Source organism: Electrophorus electricus, chromosome 1 (assembly GCF_041902795.1).
Source record: "Electrophorus electricus isolate QZ-2024a chromosome 1, ASM4190279v1, whole genome shotgun sequence".
Lineage (NCBI taxonomy): Eukaryota > Metazoa > Chordata > Actinopteri > Gymnotiformes > Gymnotidae > Electrophorus > Electrophorus electricus.
The window spans coordinates 30,667,574-30,687,383 of record NC_137497.1 but is presented as its reverse complement, the minus strand read 5'-3'; the positions used below and the strand labels follow the sequence as shown (position 1 = coordinate 30,687,383).

General features: G+C 41.3%; 1 protein-coding gene across 3 annotated transcripts; it reads right to left on the bottom strand.

Moving 5' to 3' along the window:
- Positions 1-1,600: 1,600 nt before the first annotated feature.
- rgl2 (ral guanine nucleotide dissociation stimulator-like 2) lies at positions 1,601-18,948 on the bottom strand. Of its 3 annotated transcripts, XM_081714597.1 has the most exons (22): positions 18,711-18,942; positions 17,592-17,764; positions 12,765-12,812; positions 12,562-12,642; positions 12,136-12,302; positions 11,391-11,444; positions 10,427-10,620; positions 10,026-10,141; positions 9,728-9,943; positions 9,504-9,607; positions 9,068-9,152; positions 8,220-8,276; positions 8,038-8,124; positions 7,866-7,898; positions 7,649-7,770; positions 7,472-7,561; positions 6,771-6,864; positions 6,170-6,397; positions 5,770-5,884; positions 5,362-5,525; positions 2,159-2,334; positions 1,601-1,834 (listed from the first exon to the last, which is right to left on the bottom strand). In XM_081714597.1, the coding sequence occupies exons 2-22, from the start codon at positions 17,751-17,753 to the stop codon at positions 1,819-1,821; spliced, it is 2,409 nt and encodes an 802-aa protein (XP_081570723.1). In that variant the 5' UTR covers positions 17,754-17,764; positions 18,711-18,942; the 3' UTR covers positions 1,601-1,818. The 3 variants fall into 3 exon arrangements, with proteins under 3 accessions (XP_081570723.1, XP_081570730.1, XP_026856926.3); XM_027001125.3 differs by lacking the exon at positions 1,601-1,834 and having other exon boundaries at positions 1,925-2,334; positions 18,711-18,948; XM_081714604.1 differs by lacking the exons at positions 1,601-1,834; positions 17,592-17,764; positions 18,711-18,942 and adding an exon at positions 13,910-17,514 and having other exon boundaries at positions 1,921-2,334.
- Between the last annotated feature and the right edge of the window lie 862 nt (positions 18,949-19,810).

The following is a 19,810-nucleotide window of genomic DNA, read 5'->3' as shown; positions in this document are numbered from 1 at the left end:
TTACCACATGCATGCTTATCATAGGGCCTTTAGCGAGAGATCTCCAGTGTACTGGAAAATACCAGGTGTGTGTTGGTGTTTCATTTTGCAGAAAGGTGAACTTGGATATATCCTGTACAATGACCAGCCACCAGAACAGCACAGTGTGGACAATGAAGGGAGGCGTGGAGGCCACACCAAAGGTGCGGGAGGAGAATGACAAATACTTTTTGCTGTAGATTTCCTCATAGATTTGGAAATCCTTAAACCTGCAGTAGAGATGCACTGATAAGTACTGATAATGCACTAAAGAATAATTATTTGTGTGATGGATTTTCTATGCATGCAGGTTTATTCAAGCCTGTCAATGTATTTTCTTGTTTTAATTTTGCTTTGATTGAATATTTCAAATTTTAAATATTAAGCAGTGGCAATTGGCAATAACTTCAGTGATTTTTTGTAGTCTAGGCTTAAGCTTCTGGGTCAAGGCAATTGAACTCATTTTTGCTCTTGTGTTTAAAAACTTGGCTTTTTGGTGCTGCAAACATGACTGCAGTTTGTGGGGGTGAAGTGTAAACCTTTGTGCTGTCTTCAGCACACCTTGCTTCCATCTGTGCCAGGCATCGTCCTCTTCGACAGCAGCCAAGGTTACTGGTTGGTCCACAGCACGCCCCACTTTGCGCCGCGGAAGGCCGAGGGGCGCTTCTCCTACCCCAGCAGTGGCATCCCCAATGGGCAAAACTTCATCTGTGTCACCTACCCTCTCAAGCGCTTCGAGACGATAGGTGAGGCTCCGGAGTGTAAGGACATTCAGGAGAATTCAACTGAGCCAGACTGTAGAGCTCAATCAGACATGATTTGAATATAGGGACGTTCTGTTTGCATGACTCCAATGCAGAGCAGGTTCAGTGCAGAATTGATGTTGCTTTTTTAAAATGTCTGATGCCATCTTCTACTCTGCCTGTTTCTGTGGAGCATCATGGAACCCTCTCCATTGATCACTTAAGCTTAAAGAGCAAATTGCGCAATAGTGTGCTGTTGCCATAGTTACTGAGAGTGTAATTCATTTAAAATGGCACTGTAACCATAGTGACAGTGCCATTCTTTTTGAGCCGCAGGTTAGGCTTTGTCATCAGGTGTGTATTATTGTACTGGTGACACTTCAGTATTTCACCACCATATGTTGTTGTGATAGTGACTTCTAACGGTTTCGATTTGATTGCAGTCTGTACAGAATTGTCCACACAGATTGCCAGTTTAACAGTGAATATTATTGGTTACTGCAGTCCAAACATTATACATTATATATTATTTACAATTAAATATCTGATACTATGCAAAAAGATAAACAGCAAATATGCCGTAAGACATTTAATGCTACACAAATGACTCCTGCAAAAATTAATGCCGCCCTCTGCTTTGAATATTAAAATAAGTTTCTTTATAAAGCATAACTGTTATTACACTGCATTCCTTTCTTATAAACAAATACACAAATTATCAAACTACATTGTAAATGGCCTGATCATAAACATCAGGCTAGCAGCTCCAAATCTACCAACCACATGTTTACGATTGTGATGTTTTCATCAGGTCAGCAGCTCAAAATCAACCAACCTCATGTTTACGACTGTGATGTCCCAGAGACACTGGCCACCTCGGTGCCCACTATGCTTCAACTATGCAAAGAGAGCAAATGGGGGCGGGGCAACTACAGCACCTCACCTGCTTCCTACTCCTCAGCCAATCAGAGCGTCTCCCTCTTGTCACTGGCTGGGCAGGAGTTCATCAGCTTTGCTAAAGGAGCTTCTTTCAAGGATGGTAAGGCTTTTATTTGACTCAGGTTAGCATCATTCTGCAGAGAGAATAGGAATTAAAGCAAAAACTATAGTATATTCCTTTAATATCAGTGCCAAATAGTTCTAGAATAACCTGTTTGAATAAATTCATAGCAAAGACTGCTCATGCCGCTCAAAGGAGTGAGGAAACCACAACTAACTTGCTCTAACATAATTTGAGAGACGTACTATTGTGTTAAAACTCTTTTGACTCCATTCTTTTGATCTTGTTCCTGTCTATGCGCCCACGCAATCCACTTGGTGTTGTTAAACTAAACATCTCCGTGCTGTCATGCCCAGACCTGTACCACTCATGGGTGGCTCCAACTTTGCAGTCTGACCTGCTGGTGCAGTTCTGGCACCGCTCCACCGGTGTCCTCTCATCTGACTGCTCCCCCAGCTGGACGGTGCTGAATGTACACTTCATCTCACCTGGCGGGCAGATCACCTTCAAGACCACAGAGGACCATTCCAAGTGGGCAGTGAGTGCTGCAGGGGGCGGCCCTGGGGGCTGGGTCTGCGTTGGGGACATCAACCGAAATGAGGCAGAGGAGAATAGAGGGGGCGGGACAGTGTGCCATCTGAACGCCGTCGTGTGGAAGGCATACCGCACAGCAGCGCTGCAGTGCGATTTGTGTACGGGGGGGGTGGGGGAGTGTGACACTTCTCTGTATCACTGACTCTTAGAGAGAGAGAGAGAGAGAGAGAGAGAGACAGGCCTATGTGTAATCCATAGGGTGTAAAAACCATTGGTGCACATACTACTGGTTTTCACTGGTTATTGTAGTTTGCCATTGATTTATTGTAGTTTGCACAATAATGATATTCTACAGAATAATAACAAATACATAACATATAAAGGTGATTTTTGTATTGTTTTTCTCATGGGATAAAGAAATTAAAAGCTTTAATGTCTGTTTTTTTCACTTGTCATTTTAATAAGCAAGTGTAAGATTACTGCAATATCTGCTAATATGATAATCAGATATGCCTTTTGTTTATTAAAATTAACACTGGAGGTGGCAAGTGATCATCTGTAAGGGCTTGAACTGCAGTTAATGCACTTTTGAAACTTTGATTTTGAGGTCTTTTTGAAACCATACCATTTGTATTCTTTATAAGTATAGCTTTTGGTTAATATTTGAGCTTTTGGTATGGGACGTAATCAGAACTATTTAAAAAGGCATATTTAGTTTTGATTTGGCAATCATATCAGATGCTTTTCTGGGATTTGTTGTTCTGCGTGTACAAAGACACACTTTTTAAAATAAATGAATGTCGGGTGAATAGAGATCATAGAAAGATCTAGGACACTTTGTGAAACCTGATGCAGACAACTATCGGTGGTGTTCCGACTGGTGTACAAACAAATTTTTGAAAGAATTACAGCTCTTAAACCTTAGGAATCGGTCACTACATATTACATATTGCTGCACACTTTAATAATTAAACAAATTTTTTGTTTGTTTGTTGTCAATATTGAAAACTAAACCTTCTCACACAAGCATTAAATGCACCCTCCCCCCTTTAAAACAATAAATGTTTCAAACAGTATTTTTCTAAATGTATATTCATGTATACTGAAATCCATTAAGTAATTAGAGAATTATATCTTTCATTGTCTTGGCCCTATACTTGAGCACCTTGTCTAAAACAACTACTGTGACATTAAAGTGCTGACTGTCAGCTTTAATCTAAAGGTACATGTTCCCAAGCTGAACAGTGTGGCTACTATATTTCTTTTTACGTATAGTTCTCCCATTTAAAATGACAACAATCAGTCAAAAGAAGGTTTAGCACTGGCTCCAGATGTGGCACTCTCCTCCTGTTGCCTCTCAACACAAGGACCATAGACCAAAAATATGCACAGAACAGACCATCGTGTGGCTGGTAATGAGAGTGGTATACTGTTAAAATGCACTGCTAAGCTTAGTAACAGCAGAAGACTGCACTAGTGTTAGTGATGGTGTGATGGCAGCAGACAGATTAATTCTGGCTCTGCATGAAGCAGCAAGACAAAGAGCAAAGACAAAGTGCTGAAGCAATGTTGGAAGTTTTTCAGGGCGGAATGTTCTTGACTGGCCAAGGCAATCAGTTGACCTGAACGTGCATTTCTTGTGAAGACAGAAGGTCCAGCTCCCAAAACAAAGATCTAATGTGCTTACTGTACAAAAGCAAAACAACAAACACTGTCACTTTCTCGATTATCTATGGACTGCAGTACATATTGTAAACTGTTCTAGGCCATAAACAATTTATATGGTAAAAATTAAATTTAATGGCAGCTGTGATTTCATGTGGAATACATTAGCAGTATTCGGTAAAATAAAATGGATGATGAACGTTCTGATACATTTAGAACATTCATTCTATGATGAAATTCTGAAGCCAATATGTATCAAAATGAAAATTTATTGCATACAAGAATAGGTGGCATATAATGCATAAATGTGTCAGAATCCAGCTTTTGACTATACAGAACTGAACAACAGCTTATCCTGAGCAGCACGACAGAGTTGTTATATTTGCAAAGAAGCAAGAGCAGCCAATAGTAAGGCACTTCACCACAAACATTCACACAGAATGGAAACAGCTCCTCTGACCTGCACTAATACCTCAAGTGCTTCAGAACTTAAGAGACTTCAAGAGCATCATGAGATACTGGTAGCAGCACAGGCTTCATAGGAGCTGAAGAGTGAGCTTGTTTCAAAGCTACATACCCAATTACTGTATACATACTACAGCAGAGCCAACAGTGTGATGAGATCTAGTTTAATAATGCAAAGGGAATGACTTAGTGTTGCATTTCTCAGTGAGTGTCCTGGCAGTGTCAGGCTGTTTTAATAGCTGAGCAGCCTAACACCCACTTTATTTACTTTAAGTAAGTGATCTTAATGACTGTGCATATGAAACCATAATAAGTGAAGTAACGTTGGACAGTAATGGCGGATTATTCCATATTCATTTGTTTTTGAGTAATAGACATCTGACATAGCCACAATCACAGTTGTATCATTCAAAGTGTATGTTTGCATATTTGATGAGAAAGTACAAGATCGGCAGTGTTTTTGTGTCTTTTTTTTATAGAGCACCTTAAAGGAAGTTGTTGTGTGGGTGCAGTGTGGTAAACAGTATCCTATTATTAACAGTTCACTGTAAGGCATGTTTTAACCTGCATGGTACGTACCCTTAAGTGCCCATACATTATTGTTCTGTTGTGGTTTCATTCATGTTTGTAATCTGTGGTCTTTTGATGGATTAGCTGAAGCTAATGTTTTCACTACTGTAGAGGTAGAAAGGTGCCCTGAATGAGCTATGACATCGGTAAAATGTCACTATTCTCAAAAGTGTCTTACTTGAAAAAGTTGAACCTGTGAAATGCAAGAAAAAGTGCAACGTTTTAGCTGGATGTATTTGTTAGCTGGTCGTTATATACTGTTTCCATACCATAGGGCTTCAGGATAGGTACTGCCACTTTAATATTTATATGTGTTTGACTTTAACTAGCACAAATATTGTTCGGATGTTAAAAGAGTGTTCGAACCAGTCTCCGCCCCTTAGCCTTGATGCGAGGAAACGTTGCGCTGGTCTCGTTGTGTAGTAATGGCGAGCCAATTGGTGTGTTGCCCCCTTGTCTTCTCAAGAGGAAGTCCATGCTAGCTGAGCTCATAGCATAGAAGACATTTCCAGTTGCAGGTATCGTCAATTCTGTCCATTGGGGGAAAAAACACAAGAAATGCAGTTATGGAGACAATCCCCATAAGTTTCAGATAAAAAGCATTTTTTCCTTTACATTACTTAACAAAGATATTAGTGACAGGACTGAAGATACCAGAACATGAAAACATGTTTGTCATGGTAGCATTTTTTTTTTTTTTTGCTAAATTGTCAGGTTTTTTTTTTTTTGAATAAAGGAAAGGATGTAAAGGAAAAGGAAAAGGTGTGAGTGTACCTTTTCCTTCAGGAAGCAGTTGGATGAGTTCATATTTGGAGGCCTGGCAGGGTTCTTGGTTATGCTTTTCTAATGCAGTGCTGATTACAGTGGGAGTTTTGTCATTACTGGTGACCTGGGACAATGGAGCAGGTAGAGAAATGTGTCACAAGATAAACCCCCATCACAATCAAAACATCAAAATCTTTCAGAATTCCTCACTAGGATGAAGCAGTGAAGTACAGATTTGTTTTGCTAGTGGACATTATGTGTCCATTAAGTGTATTATTATTATTATTATTATTATTATTAGTTGCATTTATATAGCATCTTTCTCAAACTCAAGGGTGCTTTTTTTATGTGTCTTACTACTAACACTATATAATTCATGTAGATGCATGCAAATGCTGTGTGACAGTACCAGAATGCTTCGATATAAATTTCCATCTTGTAAATCCATCCGTATCTTGAGGATTCTCATATCTGGCCCTGCCCCTGGAGTGTTATTGGAGGGAGTGTTTCCACAGGAGACAGAGCGACGATGTGATTTGACGACATTAGTGGGTGTGGTCAGTGCAGAGGGGGTGGGATCATTGGGCGGTGGGGACGAATCAACATCCAGACAGGAAACGGAGGGGGATTTCATATGCTGAAATAACAGGTTGTGGTAATAGAGGGATAATGGTAAAGATACTTACTGACATCATAAACAAGAATTTAAGGTGGTCCATGGAGGCAAAAAGAGATAAAAAGACACAGAAGAGCAAAGTTAAAAAAAAAAATTGCTCTTCTGTATATTTTTAACAACCATGTAAAATTCCAGGATGAATGATGAACTGGATCAGAACAAAGACCTTCAATGGTTTCCCCATCAAAAAAAATAAAATAAATAAATAACAATAACAATTAAAAAAACTAACAGCATAACTCCAAAAAAGTGCTGATTGTGGAAATAGAGATTACATCTTAAATAAACCAGAAGAGCAATGTAATCCAATTGCAGCACACTTTCTGGTCATTACCTTGGCAAGCCTGGAGAGCAAGTGATTGACAGGCGAGGGGAAATCAAATATTCCATCAGCATCAACAACAGAGCTTGTCACAGCGGAGAGAGCACTTAGAGAAAGAGAGAGCCAGAAAGAAAATGGAGAACAGAACAATCCAATTTGTCACAAACTGCACTCAGCAAGGTGTGCTGTTTACAGGATTTATCCTGAACAGACAGAAAACCATGGAGTTTCCAAACAAAGAACACTAATAGCGGGAAGACTTGGAAGACAGCACACACACAAACATGTCGATTTTTGCATACACTGCAGATACTTTATACAGTGCCTGTATATGGAGTTCCTTTGTCCCACTACAAAAATTGGGAAACTTTGCTCCACACTACCATTCAGTCATAGAAACTGAATGAATGTAAGTTGAAACCTTGAAAATTATATCCTAGGGAGAAATTGTGCCATTGTATCTAATATCACTGCCTCGAATTTTAAGCACTTGAAGTTTATGTTGTTTATATTGTTCTAAAAAGTATTGAAATAATGTAAAAGTGTCAAAAGTGTGACAGGTAACTTTAAAAGGCTGTTTGTAGGAACTGACCTCTGAGATACATTATGATTTTTATGAAACAAGTGTTGAGTGCATTTGGAGGATTCCATTAATGGTGAGTGGGGGCATGACGGATGATAAAGTGAGCATGTGAGTGTGCGGTGAAGTTTACTCAGCACATTCCGTGATGACCACCATCGGGTGTGGTACACGTCCAGGACTTGGCTCACCGTGGGGCTCAATTTGATTGGACAGTCTGTAGCTGCATCAAACATTCACTATTTAAATCTTCATTATACAATTGCACGTTATTCAAATGAAACCGATGACAACACAAATTTGCACTCACCTTTCCTCTTCAGTTAGTGTAGGCACACTGTGGTACCAGTGCAAAAATGACTCGTCTGTTCGGAAAGTGCTGTTTCTGCAGGATGACTGGAGCAGTCGGATTTTGGCAAGGACCTCAAACTCCTTTGAGGCGAAAAAAGCAAAATCAACTTCCCCATAACTCATGGGTCTCGCAAACGATTCCAGTGACGAATGACGAATGAACGATTAATATGTACCCGTCGCCTTTTGTCAAAGTTGATGTAGCCATTCTGAGGGGAGAAAAACAAATGTTTATTCACAGCTGGATATGCCGGTATTCCCGCAGCACGCTGCTGAGGCTTGTTGCTTTCCAGCTATGTTTTTAAAAGTGTACAAACAAGCAGGTGCACGGAGGGTGGTCCGTCTCACCTCCAATCTGTCTTTTACGGCGGCGTCCAGCATTGTGAGGTCAGTCAGGAAGATGCCCAGGTATGGTACAGTGCCCTGTGCACTGGACTGCATAGTGGGAGAGAGCATTACTCTTCACCCTGCTATTATCTCAGTTCTGGGTGAATCGTTTGCGACTTAACATACGTACTGGGAATACTCACCGTGTGTCTTCTGTTGTTGACTTTATGATCTGTGTTAGATGATTTGGAAGTTCCCTCCTGTAGAAGACTATTATTAAACTATTATCATGGACTAGCAGGCCACATGTGATCAGTATTTTTAAAAAAGTGCTGTTAACTAAAAACTTGTAAATATTTATTGCTATAAAGGATGTATAGTGCAAAATGAACAATTAAAATATGGGAAGAATTCTGAATTATTGTAATGAAATATAATCTTAGTGTAATGACCCTTTAGGGGTAGCTGCCTTGAACCTAGAAACAATCCAGTTATTGTGTGTGGATTGAGGGCTCATTGGAATTAGAGTTCCTATTTCCTCACAAGGCCAATAACACCATTGCTGTATCAGTGTAGTAAATCAATACATGTAGTAAATAAATACATATTTAACTGAATGCAAAAATAACTAGATCAATTTCTAAAGTCACCAAAAAGCTACCTCACACTCAAAACTGTCTTTAACAGGGAGAGACAAATGCTCTAAACTAATACCTACTAACACCTTTTAAACTTGCTGACAGCTCAGACTAACGAAACACATCTGCCTACATGATCTTGCATGACTGGCATTAAATAGCTTTTTCTATGTGTCATCATATTTCCTAGCCTTACTGTCCCTCATTACCAGTTCACCGCGCTCTCTGTCACTGTCGCCGTCGGCCGTTAAGCACGAAGATGGCCTGTGACAGCCCCCGCTCAGTAAGAGCAGACCGCACTTTGGCCAGCCCTGCATTCGCCAGCTCTGTGGAGGCGTATATGTGATCTTCAGCTGACTGGGAAGAGCAGCCTGGCATCTGAATAAGAGTCTTTGTGTTCGGTCACGACTCACTTCTTTCAGCAGCTCGCGACTCTGGGAGTAGTTGTCTTTCTCGGAGAAGATGTAAGCCAGCTCCTCATAGCGTTTCACCGCCTCCCTATCAGAACACATTAACACATAGCGTGACCTTTCAGTCAGCTGTCTGCTTAACCCTACACCGAACCAAGACACCACACCCAACAGACACGAAACCTGTACACAATCAGGAGACATACATAGACTTTCATGCTATGACTTATTAATGCTATTCCACATTAAAATTAATTTTAAAGATCCTAAAAAACAGATAAAGAAACAGCAGTATTATGACGGAGACAACTATGTGCAGTTTTCAGCATTTCTTTTCCCTCTCCACATAGTTTTAATATAATTTAGCTTCTTCACATTCCTTGGCTACATGTGCTTTCTACTGTGTGATCCGGCACCATTGTGGAGATCAGGCACAGACCTGTCTGTCTCTTGCCAGGTCTTCCTCAATCTGTGGATGGGGTTACTCTGCAGGGCTGACACGATGGAATACAGGGATGAGAAGTTCTTCCTGGCTCGACATGCCTGTCCAGGAGGCACCAGAAAAATAAAGCCAGATGATTAGAGATGTTTGGGGTGTCGCATAACAAGTTCTGGCATTGCACTGTGACCCTTGAAGATCCGCAGGACTCAGCATATTCGGACCTCAGCTACGCTGATCCATTTCTCCAGAAGGCGTGACCTCTGCTGGGTCTTCAGGTCCGTCTGCCACAGACAGGAGGCTGTGACGGCATTGGCCAGGCGGTTGAACTGCCGCACCGTCGCTCGCACCGACCAGCACTGACCTTCTTTTCCCTTCTTATCGCGCTGGGACCAGAGCGAACCCAGGCAGTGGTAGGGAACCAGCCTGAGAAACAGCTCCTAAAGGACAAGAAAAGCTGATGAATATGATAAATATGCAAAGAGCGATAACATCAGATCCTAGTGTGGGGGGCAGCCTCACAGTCTCGATCTTGGTCAGCTGCTCGGCTATCACACTAGATGGGAATCCCAGGATGCTGGTGGCATCAAACTTTGACGGTTCAGGAGGAGAGGTCTGGGGCGAAGTGTTTGAAGAATCTGCACGACACATATACTGAATTCAAACAATTGTCAGAAAATTTTATCCTAAAATTAAAATAAGAAAACAGCACTATGCAGTGTAACGTGCCCTCAAATGATCTCATTTTAAGTGACCTAATTTTGAATGCTTTGAAGTAGATCTCAAATTATTTTTGCTCTGCTGAGCTAATTCGAAGAATTTTGAGAGAACATTTTTAGAAATTCTGCGTTTCCACAAAACATCTGGCCCTGTAAGCCTGAAAGCACTTGAATGAAGATCCTGTTCTGGGTTTGTGGCCTAACCTGGAAGGTGATCTGCGATTAGGGACCTCTCGCTCAGCTCCTCTGCGATCTTGAGCAGCCTGCCCCTGACGTCGGCCCCGGGCTCTTCAGCCGGCAGCAGAGGGGTCAGACGCAAAAGGCGTGTCGGCTCCCCCAGTGACAGGAAGTCTTCTGGGTACTCGCTCAGCCACGTGCTGAAGATGGTGCACACAGCCCTTGACATGACACATAGACAGGGCCAACCTCAGTGTCACACAAGCCACAACTTTACACATGCACACCAATTTGCACACACACACCCATTTTGTGTTAAATGTTAACCTTTTTTGCCTTGTTAGTTTTTGCCTGTGTTTTTTTGGTCATGTATGACTCACCAGTATCATCATTTCAAAGACATAATATATTATCCTTAATCCTGAATCAAAATGCATTGACTTGCTCACTTAGAATGTCTTCTGATTTCTTGCTACAAAAGAAAGGCTGGAAAAGCTAAAATTAACCAATAAAATAATGTTCTGTTTTCATAATCCAATCAAATCACAATGCATAAACTTCAGTCCCACCACAATATCCTGTTCAGTTAGAAATATGTCGCACAAAGGAAGGAAAATGTGCTATGATTTCCATTTCCATTGTTTTTGAGGAACAGGAGTCTAACAATTTAAATTTTGGTTTCTCAGACTCCAGACCACCAAGCTACACATTCTAGGCAGTTTCCTGCAAAAAGCAGTACTGATTCATTTAATTAAAGGCTTGGTTCATATTTATTAGTTGAGGTGAGTTTTTGTAGGACTGCAGTCCAACTGTATTGTTTGGGGTAGTCAGTGGTTGGTGTCAAGGAACACTTGTTTATAAGCTTCAGGATGTAAGGGCAGGTATACCAATTAGCAGACTTAAAGACTTTTAGGTCTGCTCCAGCACAAGAATCATGTGATCATTTGTAATATTGCTATTGCAGTTTGATTATTTAAGCAGATGTGCTTACTTGTTGAAAGCCTGACGAGTTGGACTGTTGCTCTCCCCTGGTGGATTTCCCAGCCTGAGTAAAGACAGAAACCTTATATGTTGAAACCTCCCTATTTTTCAATACAGAATAAAAGCATTTCTGTTCTCTTGGGCCTTTAACTAAATTTGTACATTTGCATTAAGCTGTATTTTTTATTCTTTTCTTTTACATATGTCTATTTCATTTATTTTAAATATTTTCTTATGTTTATGTCTACTTAAATGTATTATTTTAAGATCTGTGCTCTCTTGTTGATTATGTAAAGCACGTCGAATTACCACTGCGTATGAAACGTGCATTGCCTTTTTATGTGAGGAAATGCAAGTGTCTGAAAGTGTATGAAGCAGTTACTATAAATGCTGATACATCTCATCAAAGATTTTGCCAACTTCATGTGAAGCTTTTCTGCAGGACTGGCACAATGAAGCACCACTGCCATCTTTACCTTTTAACCTACTGCATAGCATGCAGTCCACTTTGCATCATGCTACAATGTGAAAAATGAAAAGCTGTTTCAATTTCAAAATGGCAAGGCAAGGTAGGAAAAACGTATGAAACTTGTTGGAGGTGACTTGCTTGGAGTTTGCAACATACAAAAAATACAAAACCTACACAGTTATTACTTTGTCATGCAGCTCTTTCAATAGTGTTTCTAAGCATAAATCTTACCGGCGAGTACAGCCGGGAACACATTCGCCCTGTCCCTTAGACTCGCAGGTTCTACCTGTCTGTTAGGATGTCCAGCACCCTCTGCGTGGAGGTGAAGGAGCGATAAGTGGAGAGGAAGATGGAGATGAAGGAGGAGTCGTCCATAGAGGAGGAGTGGATGAGGTGAAGAACCAGCTTCTCTTCCGTGCCGGCCTTCACACACTGGGTGCGGTGGCCTGAAAACTAGGGGAGAGAGAAGGAAGAAGATGATGAACATGAGTCTTCTATGGGGGGAAGATCATTAGCTGCACCTGCATGAAGTCACCAGTGTTACTGCAGTAGACAGTAGCTTTGGTGAGCTGGTAGTGGAGCAGTCTAAGTAGCAGCAGTCATGGTGGGTGAGGATAGTGAGTTGTTATGTTTGGACTGGTGTCGGGTGATTGAAGCAGCACTGGTGTGGAGGTAGATCTGTCAGTAGCATGCAGTGTACGGAGGGGCTTACCTGAAGACTGGGGCCTCCATGCTGGGGTTTGTCTGTCACTGTGTAAATGATGCCATCCTCCTCCTTCTCAGACACAGTGGACTGAAACAGGGCAAGACAATAACAAAAATGAAAAACAGCAACAGCGATAATAACAGTGTTTAGATGGCCGTGAATTTTGATCTGTACAAACGATTCTTCTGAGTAGGGGAAGGGACGCTCACTAGGTTGAGTGGACAGTACCAAGTGGTCTTCATTGGGGAAGCCTCAACCTGTGAATCATACAGAAGACAGCACTGAACACTGTGTTGAGGGCACAGTGTTCAGGGCAGCACTGACCTTTGCACTGATCCAAAACGTCCCGTTTGCAGATGCTGTGCGAAACCACCGGAAGTGTCTGCACTTAAAAGACCACTGATGGGAGAAACTTATCTGTTGGCATAGGCATTTGAAAATGCTTTTTCCATGTCAAAGCTGGGAATGGCTGGCCCCTTAATCCCTGACCTTAAATCACCCTATAACTCATGCGCAGCAAGTAAAAACCCAGAGTATACCACAGCCGTGACAAACTTACAGGCAAACTGTGACAAAAGACCATTTTCACTGAAACAATTGTTGTATTCACACTGAGGCAAGGCCATAAAAGTGCATAGTGTATAGTATTTGACATGAAGGCCCTCAGAGCACACTCTGGCAATCCATCATATTTCCACACTGTCAAACATGAATGGACTGCTTGGAGAATCTTGCCTTATATGCAGGCTGAGATCCACATAAATTAAGGCTCTGTCCCAACAATGCCATTATCACAAGGACAGAACGTCCGGAGACCTGCAGATCTACAGCAACACAGTCATGTATTATTTGATGCCTCTTTCGCATTGCTCTGGGCACTGGCAATGATTTTCCATCATGAAGTATTCATGAGACAGAAAGCATGATCTCATGGCCATACACAAACAAATCACAATTCCCGATGCATCAGACATGCAACAGACATGCAACATTGAAAATTCTAAATTACTTACTAATACATGATGGTGTTTTTTTAATAAAAACATAAGCAGGTGATGTCATCATGTCAGTTCAGGTCCAATTCATGTCCAAAGTACACTTAGATTTATACTACTTTAATCAGAAACAATCTATAGTGGCCCACAAAAAAGGAACTCTTAACCCAACCACTACAAAAATGTATTACCCCAAACTCTGTTTGAGCAACAAGCATAATGGTGCCTGTTCAAACTATCACATATAGACAAAACCCATTAATCCAAAAGCCTTGTGTCTGCTTTTCATGTTTACAGTGAAGTTTAACAAAGGTGCACTTCCAATAACTAGGTAATCAAAAATGGGAACGCTAACTTACTCGACAAGCCCAGACTGGAAAAAGCCTGCCAACTTCCTGGAAACGCACACAGCCCCACGAGCGATCGCTGCCTCCTTCACACGTCTACATGAGATCAATAAGATCTCTTTGTCTATTTCATTTGTTCTCAAACCGCTGTCTGCTTGAGTGGTCTCTTTGTCCTTTTCTCACATGCACTCTGTGGCATGGCGCTACAAACACACCTGAGCTTGTCACTAAGACAACTCCTACAGAACACGTCACATGGTCACACCCGTAACTCACTCATGCACATGCTGGATTGCACAAATGGTCCCTGCAGCCATTGCTCTCTTTCTTTCTCTCTCCTTCATTCTGTGTCTCATACCTGGTCATACTCTCACCCCTTTTCTCTCTCCACCAAAGTTGACAAACCTGTTTGACCGTAGTGCAAAGGACACAAGGGAAGCTATTGAGACTATTGTTTTACAAACAGAATTCCCTAATGTCTGGAGAAATATAAGCACCCAATGTACATTTGTATGTTTCAGGTTAATAGCTGCTCATAAATGATGATTATAAGCACATCTAAGCTGTGGCAATTTGTTTTTATATGAAACAGACTAGTTAAACAGAACATATTGACACAGCAGGGAGAGGACTGTTAACCCAGCCAACGGTGGTCTGCTGTTTGTTGTGTCTTTAATTTGTTAATAATAATCATTAACTTTTCCCCAGTATGTTCCTCCAATAATGCATTTATAAGGATTTTCACATTCATGTGAACAGTTATAACAAATCAAGAATAGGAGCAAAGCAGGATTTGTTTGCAGCAGCACTTTTAACAAAAACTCTCAGAAGAAATTCAACCAAATCACCCTGTCTGATCTTTTAGATATCAAATTGTTTCATTGGATTTACATTACACAGCAAAATCCCCATGGTTTAAATAAAATCCACAGTTAAGAAACTATAGTGTTCATTTAGGTCCAACTGGAAATAAAGAAACCCTATATGTGTTAAATCAACAGTGAGAATTTTGCTGTGTAAGTGCACACATTGGTTGAAGATTGAAAAACTGCATACTAGCATATCTAAAGATATTCCCCTTGGTAGAAATGAGACAAGCCCCAGAGATCACACTGAGGCTCAGGTGGGATCCTAGTTGTGGATGTATATCTGTATCTACTGTTTTATTGTTAACTTTGTGCAGTCTGTTAGTGTGATGCCTTTTTTTTAAAGAATCTAATGAGAATTCTTCAACACATTTTGCTTTTCAAACAGTGTTGTTTCCATAGTCCAAAGTCAAAACAACCTTGTCTCTCTGTTTCCATCTCCTTTCTCTGGCTACAGGAAGTACATAATAAGTGTGGACAAACACAGGAAACAGGACATACTGTTGTGTCATAGTGCCTATTTTCCCTCTATACTCTCTCTCTCTCACTCACTCTCTCGCTCTCTTTTCCCTTACCCTCCCGAATTAACCGCAACCTTGGGGCAAAAACAACAGGATAAAGGTCTTGAACCTTAAATGCATTTCTCAACATAATAACCGAGTTTCTGTCCCTAGTTTTTTATATTAGACGTAACACTTTTCCGCTGTGAATCCGCAGCACAACTACTAACTGTAACTAAGTGTACAGTAACTTCATTCTTCTGAAGGGCTTATCTTTACGGCTGCACTCTGATCATAAATACATTACAGGGGGTTATTTACAGCTCCCATGTTTCTGCTCTTATTCCCTCCTTAAAACCTCCTCTTCCTCTTCCTTCCTGTCTGTTCAGGCTGCTCTTCAATCTTCTCACACTGAATCCACCCCCACCCTCACCCCCAGCTCACATCCCAGATTCAATAAATGACTCAGAATAAAAGTGTTGATCCAGGATTATCTTATCCTCTCTGTGTGATCATGTTCATTAGTGATGTTACCGGGCACTTCTCTCTGTTACATATTTGTCTGTGTCACGTTATGGCCCCGCCCCCTCCTCAAACGTCTTGGTGTGTGTGTGTGTTCGTCCATGTTGCCACGCTCTCTCGTGTCATCCACCTCTTCTGTATTATGTGTAATCGTCTTGAGTGTATATATATCTCCTGTGTTGTAGTAGGTTTGTTGGTGTTTAGGGTGTACATAGTGTGTGTGCTGTGTTATATGTATCGTTTATGTGTGGAATAAACGTCTGTTTGATCGTGCCCCTTCCCCACATCCTGTTTGCCTCGAAGCGTCACACCAACTGAAGGATGCCTGGGAAGGGGAAGAAGAAGGGGAAGAAGGGGAGAAGACGCACTTCCCCAGCCTGTGCATACAATCCCCCCGTGTTCCTGGGTACCCTCCTGACTCCCGCAATAGGGGAGTGTGGTCCTGATGCAGAAGCAGAGGAGTCACACGGGACTATGTCTGACTACCATGACTGGAATAGTGATCAACATCTATACAGTAATACTGTAAGAGACTTTGCACTGACATCATCTTAATTTAGCAGAGGCACAGACACAAATGGTGACCCACAACCCAAAAACAGGCTGAGAACCCCACAGCTAAACTGGGTCAGCAGAGCTTAATTTGACCTAAACAGCTATACAGCACAGCACTCCGCACACACACACACACACACACACACACACACACACACACACGCACAGAGGTGACTCAAAGATAGATGTTCAGCTATATATTCAGCCTGCCCTTTTTATTAATGACTTGGGGGGGGGGGGGTGCATCCAGCTGCACCCTGTTGAATGTTCTATGGCCCTGACCATGTCATCTGAGCACCCTCTGTACAAAAGAGCTACTGTCTTCTACCCTGGACCACACTACATTATTTACCCAAGGCCCACAAGATGCCTGGATCATGTGACAGGAACAGAGGGGGAAAAGTCCACAGTAATCTATGTTCTTGAGTTAGTGCGACTTCTTTTTTTAGGCTACAGAATCACAGTGTTAAAGCTGCTAAGGGTACACAGCATTAATACAGCAGTAGATTCAGCACCCAAGATGGTTTACAGAGCAATTAAAGGAACCTCACACTCTGCATTCAAAGCTGGTAATCTGAGAAATGCCCTTTATATCCTTCATTAAGCCTAACGGCAATAAAAACAGCCTACGTAAAGGTGTAACTGATGCAAAAAGTCTTGGTACACAGCAGGAGGGTTAAAAGTTGAGACATGCCTCATTGTTAGTGAGAAGGGAAGATTAACGTTAAAAATAAGTCAGATGACACATCCATGTGCACTAAGCTACAACCTAAAATAAATAAATAAATAAACTTCCTCTTAAGTTTCTTAAGACTTAGAAGCAAAATTCAAGCAACATGTACAGTCATTGTGTAAAACATATGAGGTTACTGTAGTTCTGACTTCCCTTTCATTCCAAAACAGATGATTTCTGGGGCTTTTTTGACAAGAACCAGCTACAGAAGCTGATTACCTACAAAGATTACATGGATTTTGTTTCTTAATTTATATATAAACTATCCTTATACACTAGGATCAATGTGTAAGTGGTAACTATTGATCAAGCAATATTCCAGTTTGTTCAATAAATTTGTTTACTACCTTATAGCTAAAAGGTGACGTGAAAAAAGTGGAACTAACAGTGCCCCCCCCCGTCTTGTATTGGCGGTAAACTGTAATTGCACCACTCTGACTATCTGACGAAACCCTAACCAAAAAAAATGCCGCAACCCCCACCCCCAATAAAGTATCTAATATCACCAACGATATCACCTGTGAGGAGGCGTGTTCTCCGGTGTCCGACTCTGTCCTCGATTGGTCAGAACGACTATCCATCTCTGTCTGTAAAGGCCGGTAGCTGATGAGAGGCACATCTTTTTTCGACCCTACCCCTGGCAGATCGACCCCAGCTGTCCGCATACTTCGGGGGAGCATGGTACTACTAGCTATGGAAAGGAAAACGAACACGCTAGTTAAGAAAGCAAAGACAGGGCTGAAAAGGCAAGCTGTGGTGCACTATGCCATGATGTGGTCAATGGCCCTGGCTGCTCATTTGTTTACACAATTTACATTTCCCCATGGCAAGCAGTGACTTCAAATTTGAATTCTGAACACTCCTTTTCTTTCCTCTCCCTCTGGTATTTTGATTACCGTGCTGATATAGATCTTTTTCAGGAAGACAAGGGGATAGAGAGGCCTCACTATTTAGTGATTGGAAGAAAAAAAAACTTTTACAAAACAAAATGAGTTTCTTCACACATTGTTTGCTCTGATGGTTCTGATAATGTATTTATATTAACAACAATATTAACAATAGATAACCCAACGATTCGTATCTATATACTGCTATATACTGCGACTATGAAACATTTTCTATAGATACCTTTGTTAACTTCACTGAAGAGAGCACACTTTCTAAACTGCTGGATTAATGGTCAATCTCTAAATACCTCTTAGGCTATTTATGCAGATATGTTTACGGCTGTCTGAAAATATTTATGCATGAGTCTGCATGGAGCTCGCAGGCAGAAGCTGGTACTAGGTCACACCCCACTTGAAAATAATGTTTCCTTTCAATAAATGCGAGCTAATAGAGGAAGCCTATGTCCAATGTCGTTCCTTATGGTCGCTTTCCTTATGGACGTTTCATATGCAAGCCGGAAGCTATAAAAGCCTTAAATTGTATCGTTTTATAAAATGCCAGCTGGTATTACGAGGGCGTAAAAGGCAGACAGGACACGTCCTGCGTTACAATGACCCGTTTCCTCAAAACACAAGTGAACTCAGCCTATTGCACAATGACCACTCTCTCGTTCTGAGAACTCCTTATAGCCGATAAACCTAAACCTGCAATATCGGTCAAAAAATGAATACTGAATGTAGCCAAAATACCTGCTAGTGGACCAGTACTGCGTCCATCCGCTCCCGTAAGCGGTTTTCTCTGAAGTCAGTGTCTCTACCGCTCCATATCTTACTCCTTCTGTTCGCCTGTCAAACCTTATCGCCTGATTGCAGCGCAAATTGAACGAGCTCGTGCGAACAGCACACTCCCTCTGGCAGCTCGAGAACGGCGTAGTTCCTGTCAGTCGCGAGCTGGGCACGTTAAGCCGATCGCTTGATGCATCACCTTACGACGGACTAGCAGTCCTTCGGCGAAGTAAAAGCAGCGCCGTGGGCTTGTCTGAAAGAAAGGTTTATGGGTTGATTTAGGGTTTCTTACCTCGAAATGTTATTCAGTGTTAGTGAAGCTGAAGTCTTTGATGTGTGGTTTTAAACCGGCATGCAGTTCTTAAGGTGATTATGGACTAATCCCTGAATTCACTGCGAGAAGACCATGCACTTGGTGCTGACTTTGCAACAACTACAGAAAGCCCCAGAGGGTAGATAGAATTTCAACAAAGAGAAAAATGTGTAAAAATCTACATAGAAGCCCTTTTGGCTCGTGAACGGTTTAGGATCCGCAGGCGCATCGGTGTCAACAATGATCCCCACAACAATGCAAACGTTTTGGAAACTGCTACGACGAAGTGCTTCATGTTCATAACCTTAAGGTCTCCTAATGATACACCGGTGAGATACGATTACAGTGAGACCTGCAGCTCTTATTACTCCAACATTTCACTCTGTCATTGTACCCATCATTAAAATATATTAAAAATTCCCATGTTTCCCTAATATGCAGTAGGATGTTCTGTGTTAAAGTAGAAACATTTGCGAATCTTTGAAAATCAATGGAAATCCCATATGCCATAATTTACTGATTCAAGTGTCGCGTATTGTGCTAATTGATTATAGCTTTGTGTAAATACGTTTTGTCTTAAAATAAATCATATATCACATATTTGTACATAATGTACATAAATTACTTAGAAAATATACTAAATAAATGGTTTAAGTGAATCGTTGGTCAATTTAAACTTTTTAGTTTACAGAGACGAGACAAAGGCTGTAGTAGTGATTCGCGAGGAGGCAAGTTAACGTTTACGGCAGTT

Bases quoted from the DNA above. Each gene is read 5' to 3' on its own strand.
- rgl2 (XM_027001125.3), bottom strand. From the start codon at position 17,753: ATGCTCCCCCGAAGTATGCGGACAGCTGGGGTCGATCTGCCAGGGGTA. The intron at 12,813-17,591 runs GTGATATCGTTG...TATGATTCACAG, and splicing joins GAGAACACGCCTCCTCACAG to GTTGAGGCTTCCCCAATGAA. The intron at 5,526-5,769 runs GTACACTCACAC...CCCAATGGACAG, and splicing joins ACTGCTTCCTGAAGGAAAAG to AATTGACGATACCTGCAACT.